A 17,751-nucleotide genomic window follows, 5' to 3' on the forward strand; every position below is an offset into this window, starting at 1 on the left:
TACTTCCCCATCAAACAAGCTCTTTGCTTCTCTTCATTTATGTGCCCCCCCCACCCAAATTCCACTTCATTTAAGACACCCAGCCTTTCCAAATAATAGCCAAATACACAGAGTGCTTAACAATTTTCAAGTCTTAGTTTAGCAACTGCCCTTTCTCTCGGAATTCACCATCATCAGCAAGCTTAAACATTTGAAACAAAAAATAAAACCTATAAAAAAACTATCAAGCAAAAACTCAAACATTTTAAAGGGATGTGTTTATAAAGTATACATTCGTTTCATCTTTCACCTTACTTTCCTAAGACTTTCCAGACCAGATTGTGCCATGCAAGGCAGCAGGAAAGCACTGGGCACATCTTTCCTGCATTCGATAATTTGGGCACCACAACATCAGGTTCCTTTCTGCCCCCTCAGACTTAAATGATCTGCTGTGACCACAGTAAGCTCTTATAGGCCTCCACCTAGACAGCCACAGCAGGATATCCTGCCTAAATGGGTAACTATCCACACGAAATGTTAGTCTCAGCGGGCAACTGGGTGGCTCAGTCAGTTAAATGGCCAACTCTTGATTTCGGCTCAGGTCATGATCTCACAGGGATTGAACCCTCGTGGGGTTCCATGCTGAGTGTGGAGTCTGCTTGGAATTCTCTGTCTCTCCCTCTCTCTCTGCTCTTCCCCTGCTCACTCGCGCTCATATGCATACTCTCTCTCTCAAAATAAAATAAACACTAGAAAAAATAAATAAATATTAGTCTTAGGCAAGAAGCCCAATTTCCATTGGAAATTTATAACTCTGAAAGCACACGATTTATGACACTCTAACTTGTCAAAGTCTCTGGGTCTCTAACACAGTATCTTTCACTTTAAAAGGTTTTATTCTGATCATAATTATGGGAAATTATTCATTAAGGGTGAAGGAATATTTATTACCTGAGTAAAAACACAGAGCAAAATTCTTGACCCCTCAGAATGAAAGAAAAATAAGAGGGAAAACTAGAGTTTGAAATGACCCAAAATAGCACATCAAATACATAAAAAGAAAACATAAAACGAATGTAAGAGCTAGTAGACTTTGTCCATTTGAGAACCAATTAAAATAAAACAAAACTACAAGGGTGCCTGGGTGGCTTGGTCGGTTGAGCGTCTGACTTTGGCTCAGGTCCTGATCTGGCAGTTTGGTTAGTGGACCACATTGCACTCCCTGCTGTCAGCCTGTCCCTGCAGAGCCTGCTTCAGATCCTCTGTCCCGTTCTCTCTGCCCCTCCCCTGCTTGCATTCTCCCCAAAATAAATAAATATTAAAAAATAAACAAAAATAAAACAAAACTACAGAGCGGTTCATTATTCCCATACCCTTGACAAGTGATACGAATTATTGTTCGAGGAAGAGGAAGCAAGTATGATGAGGCTTTGTGTCCAACTGAGGATAAAGAGCTAGGTCTTGCTTTGTGTGACTCTTGTGTTTGGGCCAATCCTGTGATCCCTAAAGGTGCATCCTAACATCGCTTACCCACCCCAGAATTGAGCATCATGTTTTCCTCTTTTAGAATTTTTTTTAATGTTTATTTATTTTTGAGAGAGAGAGAGAGAGCACGCAAGCAAGCGGGGGAGGGGCAGAGAGAGAGGGAGACACAGAAGTCGAAGTAGGCTCCAGGCTCTGAGCTGTCAGCACAGAGCCCGACACGGGGCTTGAACTCACGAACCATGAGATCATGACCTGAGCCGAAGTCGGATGCTCAACCCACTGAGCTACCTAGGTGCCCCTCATGTCTTCCATTTGAATTAATTTCACATCAATTCTTTTTTCCTCACTAATATTACTAGAGGTAGGAGCTAATATTATTCCCATTTGGTAGATGAAGAAACTGTGGCACCAAGAAGTTACATAAAGTCATCCATGGTGACCAGGTGCCCATTAGGACAAAGGTGTTCCCAGCACCCATGCCTCCTGCTTTCTGGGGTTACTGTACAGGTCCGGCTTCTCTTTCTCCTGGAAACATCACTATTCCACTTGAGACAACGTTCCTTAGTTTTCAAGACCCATTTTCCCTGCAGAGGTTTACAGCTGCATGTAATTCACGTGTCAAGTGGTGTTATCCATGGGTTAGTCCACTTACACTGGAGAGACAGCACTATCTGTGCTATGGGTTGTCTCTTTGGAAACCCAGTTATTTGAGGAAACCTCAAGCCACATGCAACCAAGCACCAAAAAAATTAATTTTTTCTCCTTAAAATGTCCCTTCCCTGTGCATTCACACAGCACAGTCAGTTCATCAATCTCTTTATGTAAATAACAGTCATGCAGCAAGGGAGGAGGTCTGTTTATTATTTTTGATCCTGTTTTGCTTCTGGCAAAATTTCACAAACAGCAGAAGTTGGCAGAACATTGATATTTTCTTCTGACTGGCTACTGTTCTCTAGCTGCAAGTGCAGAGTGCAACCGGGACTATTCTGGTCTATGGGCCTCGGCTGTGACTGAGGTCAAAATTGCAAAATCTGGGGGGAAAAAATCTCCATATAGGACTTCTCTCTGGAAATAGAGACCCTGGTTTAATGCTTGCTTTCTTTCCACTATAGAACTGCTGTCTTTGGGATTTAGGGTCCAGGGAACGACGGTGGTTTGACCTAACTCCCACCTTGCTTCTTGTCTGCAAAGGCCTCCTGTGAAGGTTACAGGGGCCACCGAGAGAGGTGGGCCCCAGGAGACCTGAGGAAACTTAGAGGAGGGAAGTGTTCTGCCTCCAAAACTTTCTAGGAGGAAGGGGCAGCATTTTGGAGGTTTGGAAGTAGGGAAAGGAGCTTGGGGGTGGAGGAATCTGTCCTCTCCCCCTGTTAGGCATGTTCCTACCTAACTACGCTAGATTCCTTGCCAAAGGCTGGAATGCTGCTGCCCTGACATTGACTTTGGACGGAGCATTCCTGATAAAGAGCAGCCAGCCCTCAAGAAGGCAGTGGGAGGGTAGTCAGTATATAGGACGGTTGCTCGGAGTTGCTGCTGGTTTTGGAGGCACAGGGAAGTCCTCCAACAACTTGAAGGGCGGGTGAGGAAGTAAGCACCAGCCAGGGCTAAGATGATGGAAAAAACCAAAACGAACAACCTTCTTTGGTTACAAGTAGACCATGACTACCTATAATTATAAGGGTGATGGGGTTGCACAGTGGTGAATAATGTGGGCTCCTGGGTCATACAGACTTGAGTTCAAAGCCCATCTCTGCCACCTACTTGCTGGGAGAAAAACACAGTAAACCCTTAAGCGTCAAGCCTTACCATATTTATTTTCCAGAGGAGTAAACCTAAGTTTCAGGTCTTCACAAAAATTAAATAAAACACCAATATATGTTGAAAATAGTCCCTGGAACATAATAGCGAGCCCTCAATAGGAGCAGCTATAGGTATTGTGTTACCATTTTTTAAATGTTGTAATGTTTCTAACCCTAAAATGTGTGTTATAAAAAGTCCAATCGCCACCCCAGACCCAAACCTTTTATATAAATGCACCAAAATGCTAATAAACTATGTGGACAGCCTGCCTCTCCATGGCCAACCCGGACTCCCACTTTCCTTTTCACGTGGGTGAGCCAGTGGAAATGGCATCCCTCAGCCCAGAGGTAAGGCTCCCGCACCCCCAGGCCCAGCTGCACAGACTGCGAGAGGCATGCCTGCGAGAGGCATGGCTGAGGGTTAATGAGCTGAGAAGAGCCTGTCACAACTCCTGCATTCTGGAACAAAGCAGTAAGCGTCACAGAACACAAGCTGCCAGTGTCCAGGGTCAGCCCTGCAGAGTAACCAAAGGTGGGAGGAGGCGACCAAGTGACAGGAGAAACCTCACACGAACCAGGAACAGAATGGCTTCCTCAGAAGCTGAACTGTAAAGCTGGAGGTGAGGAAGTAATTTTACTCTAAACAGAGGAGGGAAAGGAAAAAACTGGCCTCTGAAACCATCTCTATTCTACCGGTTAGTTAATGTTTAACAACCGCATTGCTCACTACCAAGTTTCCTTATTCTGTCAAGTGCATCTGTGCTTTTCTACCCACTCAGGGAAATGTGCCGTTCCACACAATACACCAAGTGAAAAATCCGCGTCCAAAGGAATGACTCAGGAACGCAAGAGTAGAAATAATTCAAAGTAGGGACACTTGCAGATGCATTGGTCAGGTCTCTGAAAGACAGATTCTAGGGGACAGAGCTTTGTCATCCACGATTATGATACCATTTTATGTAGGTATTCAAACAGCGAATGCGTATGGAATTCCTACACAAACGGTCATGCACCATAACAATTAAGGGATTATTATTATCATAGTTTTTTCAGGGTTTCCAGGACGCCACATGCAGACATCAAATATTTTATCCTGTAGAGCAAGGCTTTTTCAAAGCTCAAGATTAACATTTAAGTCATGATGTATGAAGCAGGTACTAAATGAAATTTCTATTCCTTGTAGAGGAGTCTCTTACATGGAGCCTCCTAAGACTATACCCATATATTCCATACCCAAATACAGCAAAAAGCATTCTTGTTTATTTAATCCATTCAACTGCATAACAACAAACTTCACAAATGCTAATGACTGTATTCACGTGCAGTCTTTCATAGCCTAGGAATTCAATAGTGATGAAGATTATCCCTCAGTTAAAAGGAATGAAATCCCAGAGGAAACGGGCAATGGAAATTTCTTAAATAATTTGTTTGAATTAGTTTGAGAAAGGGTGCTGAGTTTTTAAATTACCAACTGGGCATTAGAAACTTTACACTTTACAGAATTTCTTTTAACTCTTCTACACAAAGGCCATTAAATACGGAAAAATTTTTTATAAAATTGGCAAGAATCTCCAAGCTAACTGCCCAGTTTAGAAAATCACAACAATTTGGGAAGGGGATTCAGACATCATAGATTCACTCATCAGGCACAGAGATATAGCTCTACTACTGACTGGGTAGAGCCCTTGCTCCCAGGCTCCACACTGGTCATCTCCCTGGCCTTTCACTCTGGCCTGTCTCTGATCAGAGCCTAGCCCCCTTCCTCCAGTTCTGCTGCTGTCCCTCAGCTTCAGAGTTTCCTACCAAGTGGTTCCAGGAGCCAGGAACACTTCCTGCCCAGAACAGTCTCTCTTATTTGCCAGGAGGTAGGGAACAACAGGCTTTGCTGTTTATCGATATGAGCTGAAACCTGGCCTAAACCCATCATTTCAGGTCAGTTCAGGGCAACTAAGAATAACCGCTGTACATTTATTACTAAGTAAACTGATGTTCATTTATTACTAAGTAAACTGATGTTACTAAGTAAATGAAGTAAAGGGAACCACATTTGGGAAAAGCAGATTTCACTACAGCTTAAGATTAAAACAAAACAAAACGGCAAAACATCAAACCAAACAAAAAAATTTTTGTTTTAAATTTTGTCATACTTTTTTGAGGACACAAAAATGTGGCAGTATGTATGCTTACCTTAGTCAACTTGGTATAAAGTATATTAGTTGTTCTTCATTTAATGATACAGCGCCTTGAAGGGCTATACGTACATGGATGTTTGTTTAATATATGTATTTTTCTTATATCTAGCACTTAGTATGTTCCGGATATTGTAGTCAGTGTTTAACTGTATTATCACATTTAATCCTTGCAGTAAGTCTGAGATAGTAACAGCAGGTGGAATGGAGTACTAATGGTGAGGTTGGGAGTGTAGAGGGAAGGGGTGTTAGTGGATCTTCCTACTCAAAAGACATCAATGGTAAAAGTGATGGTGATTTGATTACTGAGAACTTGCTCTACACAACACATGCTTTTACAAAGGTCCAAACAGTAAGGCTTTGCAATGGATTTCATTCTCTATTTTGGGAAATGCATTTAGGAGGAAATGTTTTGTGTCCTTGAAAGCATCTGGGAGAGATTTAAGGTCCTCTATTAAGAACTCCAGTCTTATTTAGGGGGGAATGGTTAGAATACCATTATCACTGGGATTGTGAATCTTTCTTATTTCTTTTTTTTTTTTTTTTTTTAATTTTTTTTTTTTTCAACATTTATTTATTTTTGGGACAGAGAGAGACAGAGCATGAACGGGGGAGGGGCAGAGAGAGAGGGAGACACAGAATCGGAAACAGGCTCCAGGCTCTGAGCCATCAGCCCAGAGCCTGACGCGGGGCTCGAACTCACGGACCGCGAGATCGTGACCTGGCTGAAGTTGGACGCCCAACCGACTGCGCCACCCAGGCGCCCCTCTTATTTCTTATAATAATTTTAAATACTATAAATAATACTGGGGTAGTAAAATATGCTTTTATGACTACCATACTTTTTCTCAGTGTGTCATTTGGTGAATACAAGGGTATGTGAATTACTACTATTCACTTATCAAGACTGAATATTCATCCAAGATTCTTGCCATCCATATGTATGATTTTTAAAATAAGCTAGAAAGAGGAGACTTGGAACGCAGAAAGAGAAAACCTTCTTTAGCTCAAAATACCGACATGTATATTAGTTACTTGCGACTGCCTAGTTTCTTTACAATCCCTACCCTTTTCCTTTACACTGTTCACGCCTGTGTTTTATCAGAGTGTTACAGAGGCAAGGCAATGCAAATCATTGGTATTTTAGTCAGCTCTGCCTCTGTCAGACTTTTAAAATTGTCAGGATTCCTACGTCTTGTGGGGAAATCATTTGAGACTGCGGCCAGACATTTTGGATTTCTTTTTTGTTGATTTCCTTTTTTTTAAAATAGCAATAGCATGTTCTGTAATTTTCAGTTATCTTGCAACCATTCCATTTATTTATTTATTTTTGAGAGAGAGAGAGGGAGCAGGGGAGGGGTACAGAGAGGGAGGTTGAGTCCCAAGCAGGCCTGCCTTGTCAGTGCAAAGCCCCACACGGGGCTTGACCTAAGCTGGAATCAAGAGTTGGATGCTCAAATGACTCAGCCACCCAAGTACCCACTGGGTATGCTCCATTTAAATTCCTTTAGATTCTAAATTAAAAAGAGACAGAGACACAGAGAGAGAGACAGACAGAGAGAGAGAATTCAGGAACTCAGGTCTTTTCAAACAATAGTGTACAACTTTTCCTGCCCTAGGCTGTACCATTCTATAGTGATTGCTATGGTCCCATGTGACTTTACATGGGGGTTTGGCTACACAGTAAGGCTAATTTCCCATGCATTCTGTGGTAACTTTTCTACATTTTGTGGATTATCTCCAAAAGCATCATTCATAATGCAAATGCTATGTACTATCTCTTTGCGAGCATGAGGAAAAGTACCTTAAGAATATGTTTTCAGGCTTCCTGAGAAACTTGTAAGTTGCTTATACAACTAAACAAGCAAGCTTTGTTAATTAAAATGACCTATTACCTATTAGTTCAGTTTATTCTGTCATACTGGCAGAGACTTCATACATGAAGTATGAACATAAACCAGAGATACATTTAGATCATGAAGTCGGAAATGGACTTGGAGCCACACTCATCAATGCCTGAGTCTCAGAGAGTCCATATCCCACGTCACAGCCAAGGAGAATCTGACACTACTGAAGGGTCTCCTTTTTCTTTCCTGTGGGGCAACTCCACTTTGCAGTAATGGAATATCGTGAATTAGCTGAGATAATAGCAGACCCCTTTGGAATTTGCCCAGGGCTTCAGCTTTATCATAGGTGAGACGAATGAGAGCCAAGAAGCAATAATCTCTTTCTTCTGGCCTAGCAGTACCTATCGTGTAGAGTTATTTGAAGACTGGTTGTATTCTTGGTAGAATTATTAACCCTGCCCATATACCTACTCCTTCAGTTTTCTGCCTGGCAAACATATAGGGGCCACCTAAACAGGTAAGGATCTCCCTTTATTTGTTAATTTTTATAAAGAGATGTCAATCTTGTCTTTACACCCAGTTGATTTTTAGAGTACATGGAGCTGGCCTTATTTGAAAACAGAAAATATTTACAATTTACTCTCCAAAATATAACCTCAAACTATCTATTGCCCAATCCATGCAAGAAATAATAGTCAAAGAGAATTATCCGAATGAACCACAGGTCCTGAAGCTTCCTCAATCAGCTTTTCCAAAATGCGTTCCCCAGGGAGCATGATTTTATAAGATGTCACTTCCTGGTATCCGGTGAAAAATGGATTCATGATGAAATACACCAGTTTGAACAAAGTTAAATTACTTTCCGCAGGATTTCTCTGGGCCTTTCATAAGTGTGAATTTCCAAAAAGGGAAAGAGGATATAGCATTTCTCAAATTACTTAACCACAGAAACATTTCTCCCCTGAATATCTAACAGGACTAGTGTTCTGTGAAGCCAAATGAGAAACTATCTGTAGACAGCTTCCATGCTATTTCAAGATTAAGGAGAAGAATCAGGTTGCATACCTGAACCTCCTTGTTTTGAGCCACTCACCCCATCCCCAAATATTTTTACTGAATTATAATTTGTTATTTATGCCCCTGGTTTCACTGCAGGATCCTATAGGAAACTTGCAATTGAATTCACTGCAGGAAATGTTTAATTTATCCACTACATCTCCATATCGTAGCGTCCCCTTTATGAGATCTGTATGAAACTGCTCTCATATATCCAGTTCTCGGGAGAAAACTCTCCCAAACATCAAGTCCCAGGAAAAGCTGCGCTGGTGTGTTTTCACCATGGCAAATCTTCCCCTGATCATGTTTTCCTCTTTGCTTAGATTAGGGAAAGCTCAGGCTAAATTTAAAGCCCACTTTTAATAATTACTTAGCACCTTACGTTTCATATTTTATGTAATATCTCTTTAATATATTAAAGGGATGTAATATAATCCCTTTATTATATTAATTAACCTATATTTTTCTCTTCATCAGATTTGTCTTTTAATAACCTTCACAGAGTTGTATATTCTTTTATACACTACATCAAATCCTTTAGATAATGCATTAGAATGTAAATTAATCTATGATGTCTTTACCCACATGAAAATCATATTCACACTGCCCCTTAGGAGACAGATAATGATTTTCACATGATCCTTACTTCATTCAAATATCAGATATGCAACTCGTGGTCTCCTATCTTCTTGTATCTTCTTCCTAGACTTACCACTGGGTTCGCATAGTTAATAAAATGCACAAGGCACATGCTCATTCATGACCTGTCGCCATGAAATCCCAACTGATGTGTTTCCTTCTGTATAGAGGTTTACCAAAACCCACTTTTCATTTTCTCTCTGTCTAAATTTTTTCGGGTCACCTGAAGAGCTAGAAGCACTGCCCATGACTAGGTGGCTAAGGAAATGAGGAACCTTGCTTTGTAAGAGTGGACCAGCATCGAGAATTTACAAAGAACTAAACACTGACTGGGGAAAAGAGGAGGAAAAAATGAATCTCTACTCACTGAAAATAATATCACATAATCCAGATTTGGCAATTACCTGCATCTGGGATGTGTGTTTATAACATTAGAGCTAATAAAAGCAGGGACGTGCAGCTATGGATGTCTCAATTTGGTTAAAATTAAACTCTCAAGTTTTACATATCATTCTTTGCTAATTCCCTTCTAGTACTTATTTCTTAACTGCTTGCATTTTTAATATGTGATCACTTTTAAAATGTTATGCAAAGTTCGTTGACTTAATTCTCCCAACAGACTTTCCTGTAATTTTCGGTTAAACAGTACCCTTTATGTACAGGTCCTTCGGTCACCAGCACTGAACAGAAAGAGGCTCTGATTCATGGAATGTGAATTTCTGACAGTTGCCACTTTTTTAAAAAAGAACTTGAGCAATACAGGACTGATGCATTCTCACCCTGTTTTCTGTGTTCCATCTGTTTTTCTGCCAGTGTTTCCACCCTCCATTTCTGAAAGTGGTTGGGTAAGAAAATACTGGACATGGAGAAAGGGCAATTCTCAAAGAATAAATGATTGTTTAATTTCCGCTGACGCTATCCAGTTGGGGGGCTGGGGCTCTCCCACCAGGATGAGCAAGGCTACCACTTAGGTCGGGCAAATTCCCAAGATGCCATGTGGCCCGATGGAGTAACGAGAGACAGACAGCACATCACTAATACCCAGTTCCATTCCCTGGGAGCAGAAGGAAGGCAGTTTACTCCACTCTGGTTAAGTTCAACTCAGATATGATCCTTAAAAATAGTCTCAGATAAAAAGTCAGTGAGGGACACCAAGGTGGCTCAGTCGTTTGAGCACTGAACTCTTGATTTTGGCTCAGGTCCTGATCTCATGGTTCGTGAGTTCGAGTCCCATGTGGGACTAAACGCAGTCCATGCTAACGCAGTCGGCGCTAAACGCAGAGCATGCTTAAGATTCTCTCTTTCCCTTTCTCTCTGCCCCTCTACCACTCGCTCGCTCTCTTTCAAAAATAAATAAAAGTCAAAGAAAATGCAAATCTGACTTTCACTAATTCTCTTCGTTATGAAATTTTCTACATTTTGCATTTTCTGTCAAGAAAAGACGTCTTTCTGTGAGCACAGGGGCACACACACACGGACATTCTTTGCAATAGGCCAGGCACTGCAATACCTCCATTTCACAGTCCTGGACTCTAGAGAAAGAAAGGTGGTTTTTTTTTTGTTTTTTTTTTACAGTTTCTTTATAATTATAGGTAGTAATGATATTTAAATAGTCCCCAAGACTGGCTGTCCTAACGTGCCCATTAAATTGATAATGAGAGCATTAAACAGGTATCAAAGAAACATGTCCAGGTAGGTATTAAATGACATAATAAGAAAAACAGAAATAAGAACTGCCTCTCTTTCTTAACATGATACCTGTGATCATGAATCCCAGAATTTTAGACATGATGGGAACCTCACGTTTGTTTAATCCAAACCCTTTATTTTATGGAAGAAGGAAAGAATGCCCAGAGAAGTTGTAGCGTGCCCCAGAGCACACAATTAATTAGTGACACCCGTAGAACTAAAATCTGACTTCCACAGTAATAATTTCCTTGACAAGTTGTAGAAAAATTATAAGCCACTGATTTATTCTACATTAGAAAGCTGCTCTGTTTTCTTTTCAACTTATTATTTTAGGTTTAAGGAGTCCCTGCTTTGCACACTCTTGTTCAAGGAGTTCTGACTCAACCAGAGAGAGGACTTGAGAACCAGAATAAACTTTAGAAACCAGAGACTGACCATCTCATTTTCTCATCAAGAAACAAAGGCCAAGTAAGGTTCTGAAACTTACCATAGTGAAAGAATGAGAGGGGGTCTAAATAAGAGCCTGCATCCTGGTCTCCTTTTTTTCTGGTTCAGTGAACTTGACTACAATCAGGTCCATATCATGCCATTTTCAGCATTCAAAATAATTTTTAAAAAATAGTATAATAGCAAGATGAATTCTTTCACAAAGCAAATAATCACATTTATGTATTTGCCTAGATTTGGATTTTCCAGATAGCATATGCATGAGTATATAAGCTTTCAACATGGTGCACCTGTAGCCAATGCATCATAGCTATCAAATGACAAGAGATCCCAATTCTCCCTTCCTGTGGCCTAACATACTCTTCCTCCACCTCCCCAGCATCCCCCCTCTTGTCCATTCCCAAGTGCCTGCTACTGAGGCAAATAAAGACCATTATTATTTCCATTCTCTCTCCATACAACAATTTACCCATTGATTCAGCGAGATTGTGGGGTAGGGATTCTGGGCAGTGTGACTTATGATAAACTTTCACTTTGCAAAGCAATCCTCTATTTTAAACTTCTCTTCTCTTTTAACTGGACTTAAAACTCCAGAACTATAAAGAAGGCTAAGAGAAATAATGCGTCTGTATTTTGGAGCATACCCTAAGATGAGCAAGTTTAGATTCATCCTGGGTTTGAGCAACTAATTCTGATCCTATGCATCATCAAAGATTCCTTTATTTCTCCTCTTTGTTTTCCTTCTCATGAGTGCATCTGCTGTTGAATCATGTCCATGCCATTCAATGATTAGCTCACTATAATGAGGTCAGTGGGGAGCAACTTACTCTTGTTTGCACTGTTCCCAACAACCATGAGAGATTATGATCATCAGTAATAATGCCCCAAATTATAATAATACAATGCTAAATTCTCCATGAAAGATCTACGATAGAGTAAACAATTTTACTGATGTTGCTGTCATTTCGAGATACCGCTCTGTGAACTACAAAAAATAATGGTGCTATTAATTTAATACGCACTTGGTAAACTTTAACTGAATGATTATAGGCCATCAGTAAAATAACTTGACATCATGCATTATTGGATACTAGCTGTTCAAGAAAGGTAAAACACACAGCACTCTGCTTCCATTAGCGAAATAAAACCTGACTGGAAATAGCATTGTGAGTGACCGATTCTGATTCTGCCATATGGTTTGTTGCTGCATTCCGAGTAGAAAAGACTGAAATGACTTTGGCATATTACAAAATCTAAAATAAATCTCAAGTCCAATACTTCCACCTTCATTATAAAAACCAGAAACAGTTTAGGGTATTGCAGAGCATGGGCTTCAGAGTTATATTAAAATACTAGCACCTACTATGTAAACTGTAAGAAGTTACTTGACCTCTATGTGTCTCTGTTTTCCTGCCTTTAAAATGGGTATGATAATAGTATGTGCTCACTTAGAAGATTTTTTTGAGGGTAAAATAAATTGAAATATATGTGTGTGTGTGTGTATATATATATATATATATATATATATATATGGCTCCCGGAGTAGTGCTTGAAACATTATAAATGCTCAGTCAATATTCTCTACTCTTACCCAGGAAATTTTGCTTCTGCTATCATAATGTCTTACTATATCATTGCATAATATCAACAAATGATGAGTTCTCAATGGCTGGACTATTGGAATTTCTTCATGCTCCCCTATGATCTTCATGATCACTCTTAATTTCTAGGCATACATTGGTTTCAAACACTCTGTTGCCCAGCACAAAAAGGTGAGAATGCTCACATATTCTATTTAGGCAAAAGAAACATAGACTCAGAGTATCCTTTCAACGATCATGCATGTGTTCACAACTTCAAATCCTCAGTAGGAATATAACTTTCATCCAAAAAACACATAAAGAATTTTAATGAAATCAATCGTCGTAAATACATTTAAGGAGATCCGCAAAACAACTTCAAACTATTTCTATATGCAGTGTTTCTAACATAATGCACTTTACATGCATGCTGAAGAACATTTAACGAGCATAGATGATAAAGCATCATCAAACATTTGCCAAGCTCCTGCATCCATAGCGATGATGGCATCTGGCAAAGCACCATTGTCAGAAATCTCTAAAGCTTTAGCTGGTTTTTATTCTAAGACTAATGTATTTTTAAATCAAGCCACAGGGAAATAATTACTTTTGTTTCTATTCAATCAAGACCTGCACACAGAGTTTATGGAATGACATAATATCCTTCCTGAAATCAGACTGGTATGTAGGACCAGTATCCTTCACACATAACCAGTTCCTGAACCTTTACAAACAAATCCTAATTTCCAAGGAAACAATCTCATCAACTGCTACTCGCTAGAATACATATTGTTCCTTTTGGAAACATTACAATAAGATTTTCACGATTACAAACCCCAACTTCCCTTCTAAAATTCAATAAAATCTTAAACTCATTTATTTAAGTGGAAATTGTGTTTGTATAATGGCTCTAGAAATTCCTGGTAAATTTCGTATCACCAATATAATAATTTAGTTATTGGGTTTCTTGTTTTGTGTTTTTGTTTTTGTTTAGCCCACGAGGGGCGTGGTCATAAACTTCATAAACTTATTGTGATGATGTGGGTGTATGTGTGTGTCTTTTAAATGAGCACCAGTTAGGAGTCTCTTAGGAATGCTCATTTTCCAGCTTCTACAGACCAACCCTAAGATGAGAAGCATGTTTTAACTATTTTTGGAGAATGAGGAGTTTTAGTGATGTCCAGGCTGTTGACCTATTTTTTAATTTTTATTTATTAATTTTTTTTTGTAGAGAATAAAAAGGAACATCTAGCAGCTTGTAATCAATATCCTTTCCTCTGGGCTTAGGAAGCTGCTGCTTCCAAGCGCATGTCACAAGCTTTGTTTTGAACTTAGCAGACACCTTTACCCTTCACCAGAAAAACAGTATCAACAAATCAGAGACTACTGACCTAAACATACAAATAGAGAATGCGAGTCGGTTGTCAGCCCAGTGGCCTTAAGAATAGAATTCTAACTTTCCCCTGTGGCTAACAATGTTATAAAGAATCTGGGCGGGGTACAAGTGAGTGCCCCCTCTCTACCCTCCCTCCAAGGAAATAAACAAATGTCCAAGTTTTAAATGTGACACACTGTGAGGAAGCTGCAGAAAAGCTCCCGAAACACACACCGAGTAAACCTGCCTCATTTATTGTGTAGACGCACATAAATTTTGGAAATGCAGGATTCACCGCCCTACCGTGAAGTTTTCCGGGCACTTGAAGTTGAGTTATGTGGCAGCTAAGCGCTGTCACCGTTTGTTTAAAACTGCTGCCTAAAGTTATTTCTAAAAGTTACGTGCAGCGTGGCATAGAAATCCATGTATTGTAAAGTGAAAACAACAATGTAAAAAACTGGGTTAGCATGAAATAGAGCCAACAGAAATCAGAATTAGCAACAGCCTTCCTCTACCGGCCACTCACCTTGTTGAATTTTAGTCACTAGCTGATGGCGTGCTAGAATCCGGCTCATCCTGTAAGGAGAGCGCCTCGCCGTCTGATCAAATCGCAAGTACATCTCCTGGCCCTCAGGTGTCATGGAATTTAGATAGTAGCAGCCTGAAGCTGGGGTCCTGGGTCCCTGACTGAACATCTCGGCAGATTTCCCTTTTGCCACCTCAGTCTGCCCTGTGGCTGTTCCCGGCTGTCTCCAGTCTCAGTAAGGGAGCGAGGCACCAAGCCCGGCGGAGCTCCACACACCAGACGATTTTTAAAAAGAAGAAGGAGTGCCAAAAGCCACAACTCAGAATTCCAGCCCCCGGCCTTCACGTGACCCCGAGCAGCCAATCAGAAGAAGAAAGGAGACCGGGACCGTAAGCAGTCAGCCCCCAGCCCCCTAGACGGGCAGTTCCAGCAGCTCTGATCCCCCCACGGTGCTGAAGGCAAATGCCAGCGTTTGCGGTGCCTCAGAGCTGACTAAGCGCCAGGAAGCAGCGCTCACTCAACGAGTTAAAAAGAGAAAGGTAAAAGAAAAGGCAGTAGAAGAAAACTGAGCCCTGGGCATAGATTTCCTTGGAGGCTGTAAAAGTTACAGAAAGCACGTTTGCTTTCTCCAAAGGCAGCTGCAGACAGGTAACAAATGGGTGTGATAAACGTCTCCAATGAAAAACTACTCTAAATAAGCATCAACAGCTGAGTATGCTAGCACCCTTCCTTACAAAGAATGAATCAAACAAAGCTCTTCCAGTGAAAAATAAACTTTCAAGTGCTTTAACACCCAGAGTAAATACACAACAGACTCCTGACCTTCTGCAGTGGGAGGCTGAGAGCTCTTACAGATGACTGGGAGAGGCAAAGGGCATACACATATTTGTTAAGTATCTATTTCCCTTTAATTTTTCGACACCCCCAATAGTTAATCGCCAAGAAGCAAAATAGTTATGAAGTACCGATCACATTTAAGACACTGCCACGAATCACTGGAAAGATTCAGATTTATGCTGCCAAGCTGCTAAGGACCAGAAGAGAAGTTACGCAAAAGCTTAAGGCTTTCACAAACCTTATGTAAGAGGTGTCTCAAAAAAGACACAAAGACAATGTTGGGGGAGCGATATTATTTTCGACTGGGGTGATCGTAGCGGGGCGCACAGAGAAGACATTTGGGTGGGCTTTAAAAAAATGAGTGCGATTCTGACAAACAGAGCCTGAGGAGGTCTTTGCACTAGGGTCTATGCCCACACGTGTGGAGATCAGGAATCAGAGTATGTGTTTAAGGAAACTGTGAATAATTCCATTTGGCCATTTCCAAGTATACATATGGGAGTAATTAGAATTTTCCCCCATATTTTTCCGCTTTAATATTATTCGATGTGAAGAGAAAAAGTCCATAGAAAACATTGTTGAATTCTGAGCCTGGGGCTAAATGAATAAAGTTCTTTGAAAAAGAAGCATATGGCCAAGTTGTTCTTACATTTGGCTGGCTGAAACTGAAACAGCCTGGCCTGTGATTTATAGTCTTAATGATGAAAAAACTCTCAAAAGTTTAACAGGACTTAACTTAGGACCCCAAATCTTGTTACTGTGGCTAACGGTGGTCAGCCCTAACGCTCTTCCCTGTGGGAATTTTTGCTGGCCTGATTCTGACCAGTAGGCAGCTCACCTCGCATGACTATCCTACTACGTAAATGAACAGAGCCTGCGGTAGAATATACACTCTCTCATGGCAATTGTGAGCCTCTTCCGATAGCTATGCAAGAGTAGCCAAGCATTAGGGTTTCAACAGCATCACAGTAGAAGAGGAAAGATCTCAATGGATTATGTTGTTCCCTTTCCATTCTTATTTAGGGTTTGATCAGAGTTTTGCTATTCCAGGGCATCTTTTGTGGAAGGTGAAAGGGATCTAAGGTCTAGTGGCCCTGGTATGCCAAAAGCATGGGCAGTAATGGTAGACAGGTTTAGCATTACACTTCAGTATTAGATCCTGTAATTTAATCGAATTAAATTCAAATCACATCAGAATCCAAGCTCAGGTCCAGCTCTGGATGCCCTCTGATGGAGAGGTCAATGCCAGCTACTTTGTGCACGTGCTTTTGTTTTGATAGGCTAACATTAGGGACATCACTGCCATTAAACATGTGTTCAAGCCAGACAACTAGCAGTTATCACTTTTTCACTGGGAGAGAATGGAAGGAGAATGGAGAGAGAAAGACCATGAACTTAGCAACTTGGGATAGGTTCCAAAAGCTAAGCAAGGGGAAGGTAAAGGCTGGAAATAAAATCTACTTGTTTTATAGCTGTGAATAACACTTAAAGATTGGCCATTCCCAATGCCAGGCTGGTAGTTCATTATTGACTTGGCTACATTTTAAAAATAAATGGAGTGAGCCTCTCTGAGAAGCACTGCAGTGTATCATGGCCAGTTTAGTATTAAAAAAAAAAAAAAATCACAGTGCCTCCATTCTGCACTGAAAGTCCCAAGGTGTTTTGTTCTGAAAACATCAAGATCATAAGCATGTATTCTTTGATATATATGTAAACAGATGCAACAACATGAAACATAGTATTTCATAAGAGATTGGCAATGAAGGACAAGAATTAAATGTAAATTAAGGAAAAAAAGGAATTTCTATTCCCTGATTAAAACAAAGACAACTTAGAAGAAAGCCTAATTTTTCTAAAAATCAGTTTAAGTTTTAATAAGGGGATCTATGAAGGATTATATATCAGCATTTCTGTCTTCTCTATCATGACAAGTTTGATTTTATGGTTCAAGTAGTAGCTATAAATCCATGTGACTGCTCACCATGTTTTTGTCATTTCAAATGTCCAAAATACCATATTTAAAGCAGCTAAGTAACACTTTTCTTATTAGCACCGTTAATGACTTGTTTTATGCTAATGTATTGCTATGAAATCCACACCCTTTTAATGAGTATTTTTTTCATTATTTAGTCCTAGTGATCAAATAATTACCACTGGGTGGGCAGCTCTTTCTGTTTGTTGTAAATGTAAAAGTGAGAAATTGCTAATAATCTTCCTTGGGCTGATACTGTCTCCATTCAACTAGTTGAGAGAATTCTTTGTCTTTACTGGTGAGTGAGAGAGGTCCAAAGAAATCAGAGAGAAAG

The 17,751-nt window shown here is 40.3% G+C and overlaps 1 protein-coding gene across 3 annotated transcripts in view; it reads right to left on the bottom strand.

Annotated features, from left to right (window-relative positions):
- STARD13 (StAR related lipid transfer domain containing 13) overlaps positions 1-17,751 on the bottom strand; it is a 235,703-nt gene that overhangs the window by 166,757 nt on the left and 51,195 nt on the right. The window contains exon 1 of one of the 3 annotated variants that reach the window (XM_042997960.1): positions 14,609-14,956. The exons of 1 other annotated variant lie outside the window; for it this stretch is intronic. In XM_042997960.1, coding sequence (XP_042853894.1) covers positions 14,609-14,777 — 169 coding nt within the window. In that variant the 5' untranslated portion in view covers positions 14,778-14,956. Of the gene's footprint in view, positions 1-14,608; positions 14,957-17,751 lie in introns of those variants that run through there. One more of the 3 variants, XM_042998016.1, reaches the window with a different exon arrangement.

The sequence above is a fragment of the Panthera tigris genome, chromosome A1 (genome assembly GCF_018350195.1).
Source record: "Panthera tigris isolate Pti1 chromosome A1, P.tigris_Pti1_mat1.1, whole genome shotgun sequence".
In the NCBI taxonomy this organism is placed as follows: domain Eukaryota; kingdom Metazoa; phylum Chordata; class Mammalia; order Carnivora; family Felidae; genus Panthera; species Panthera tigris.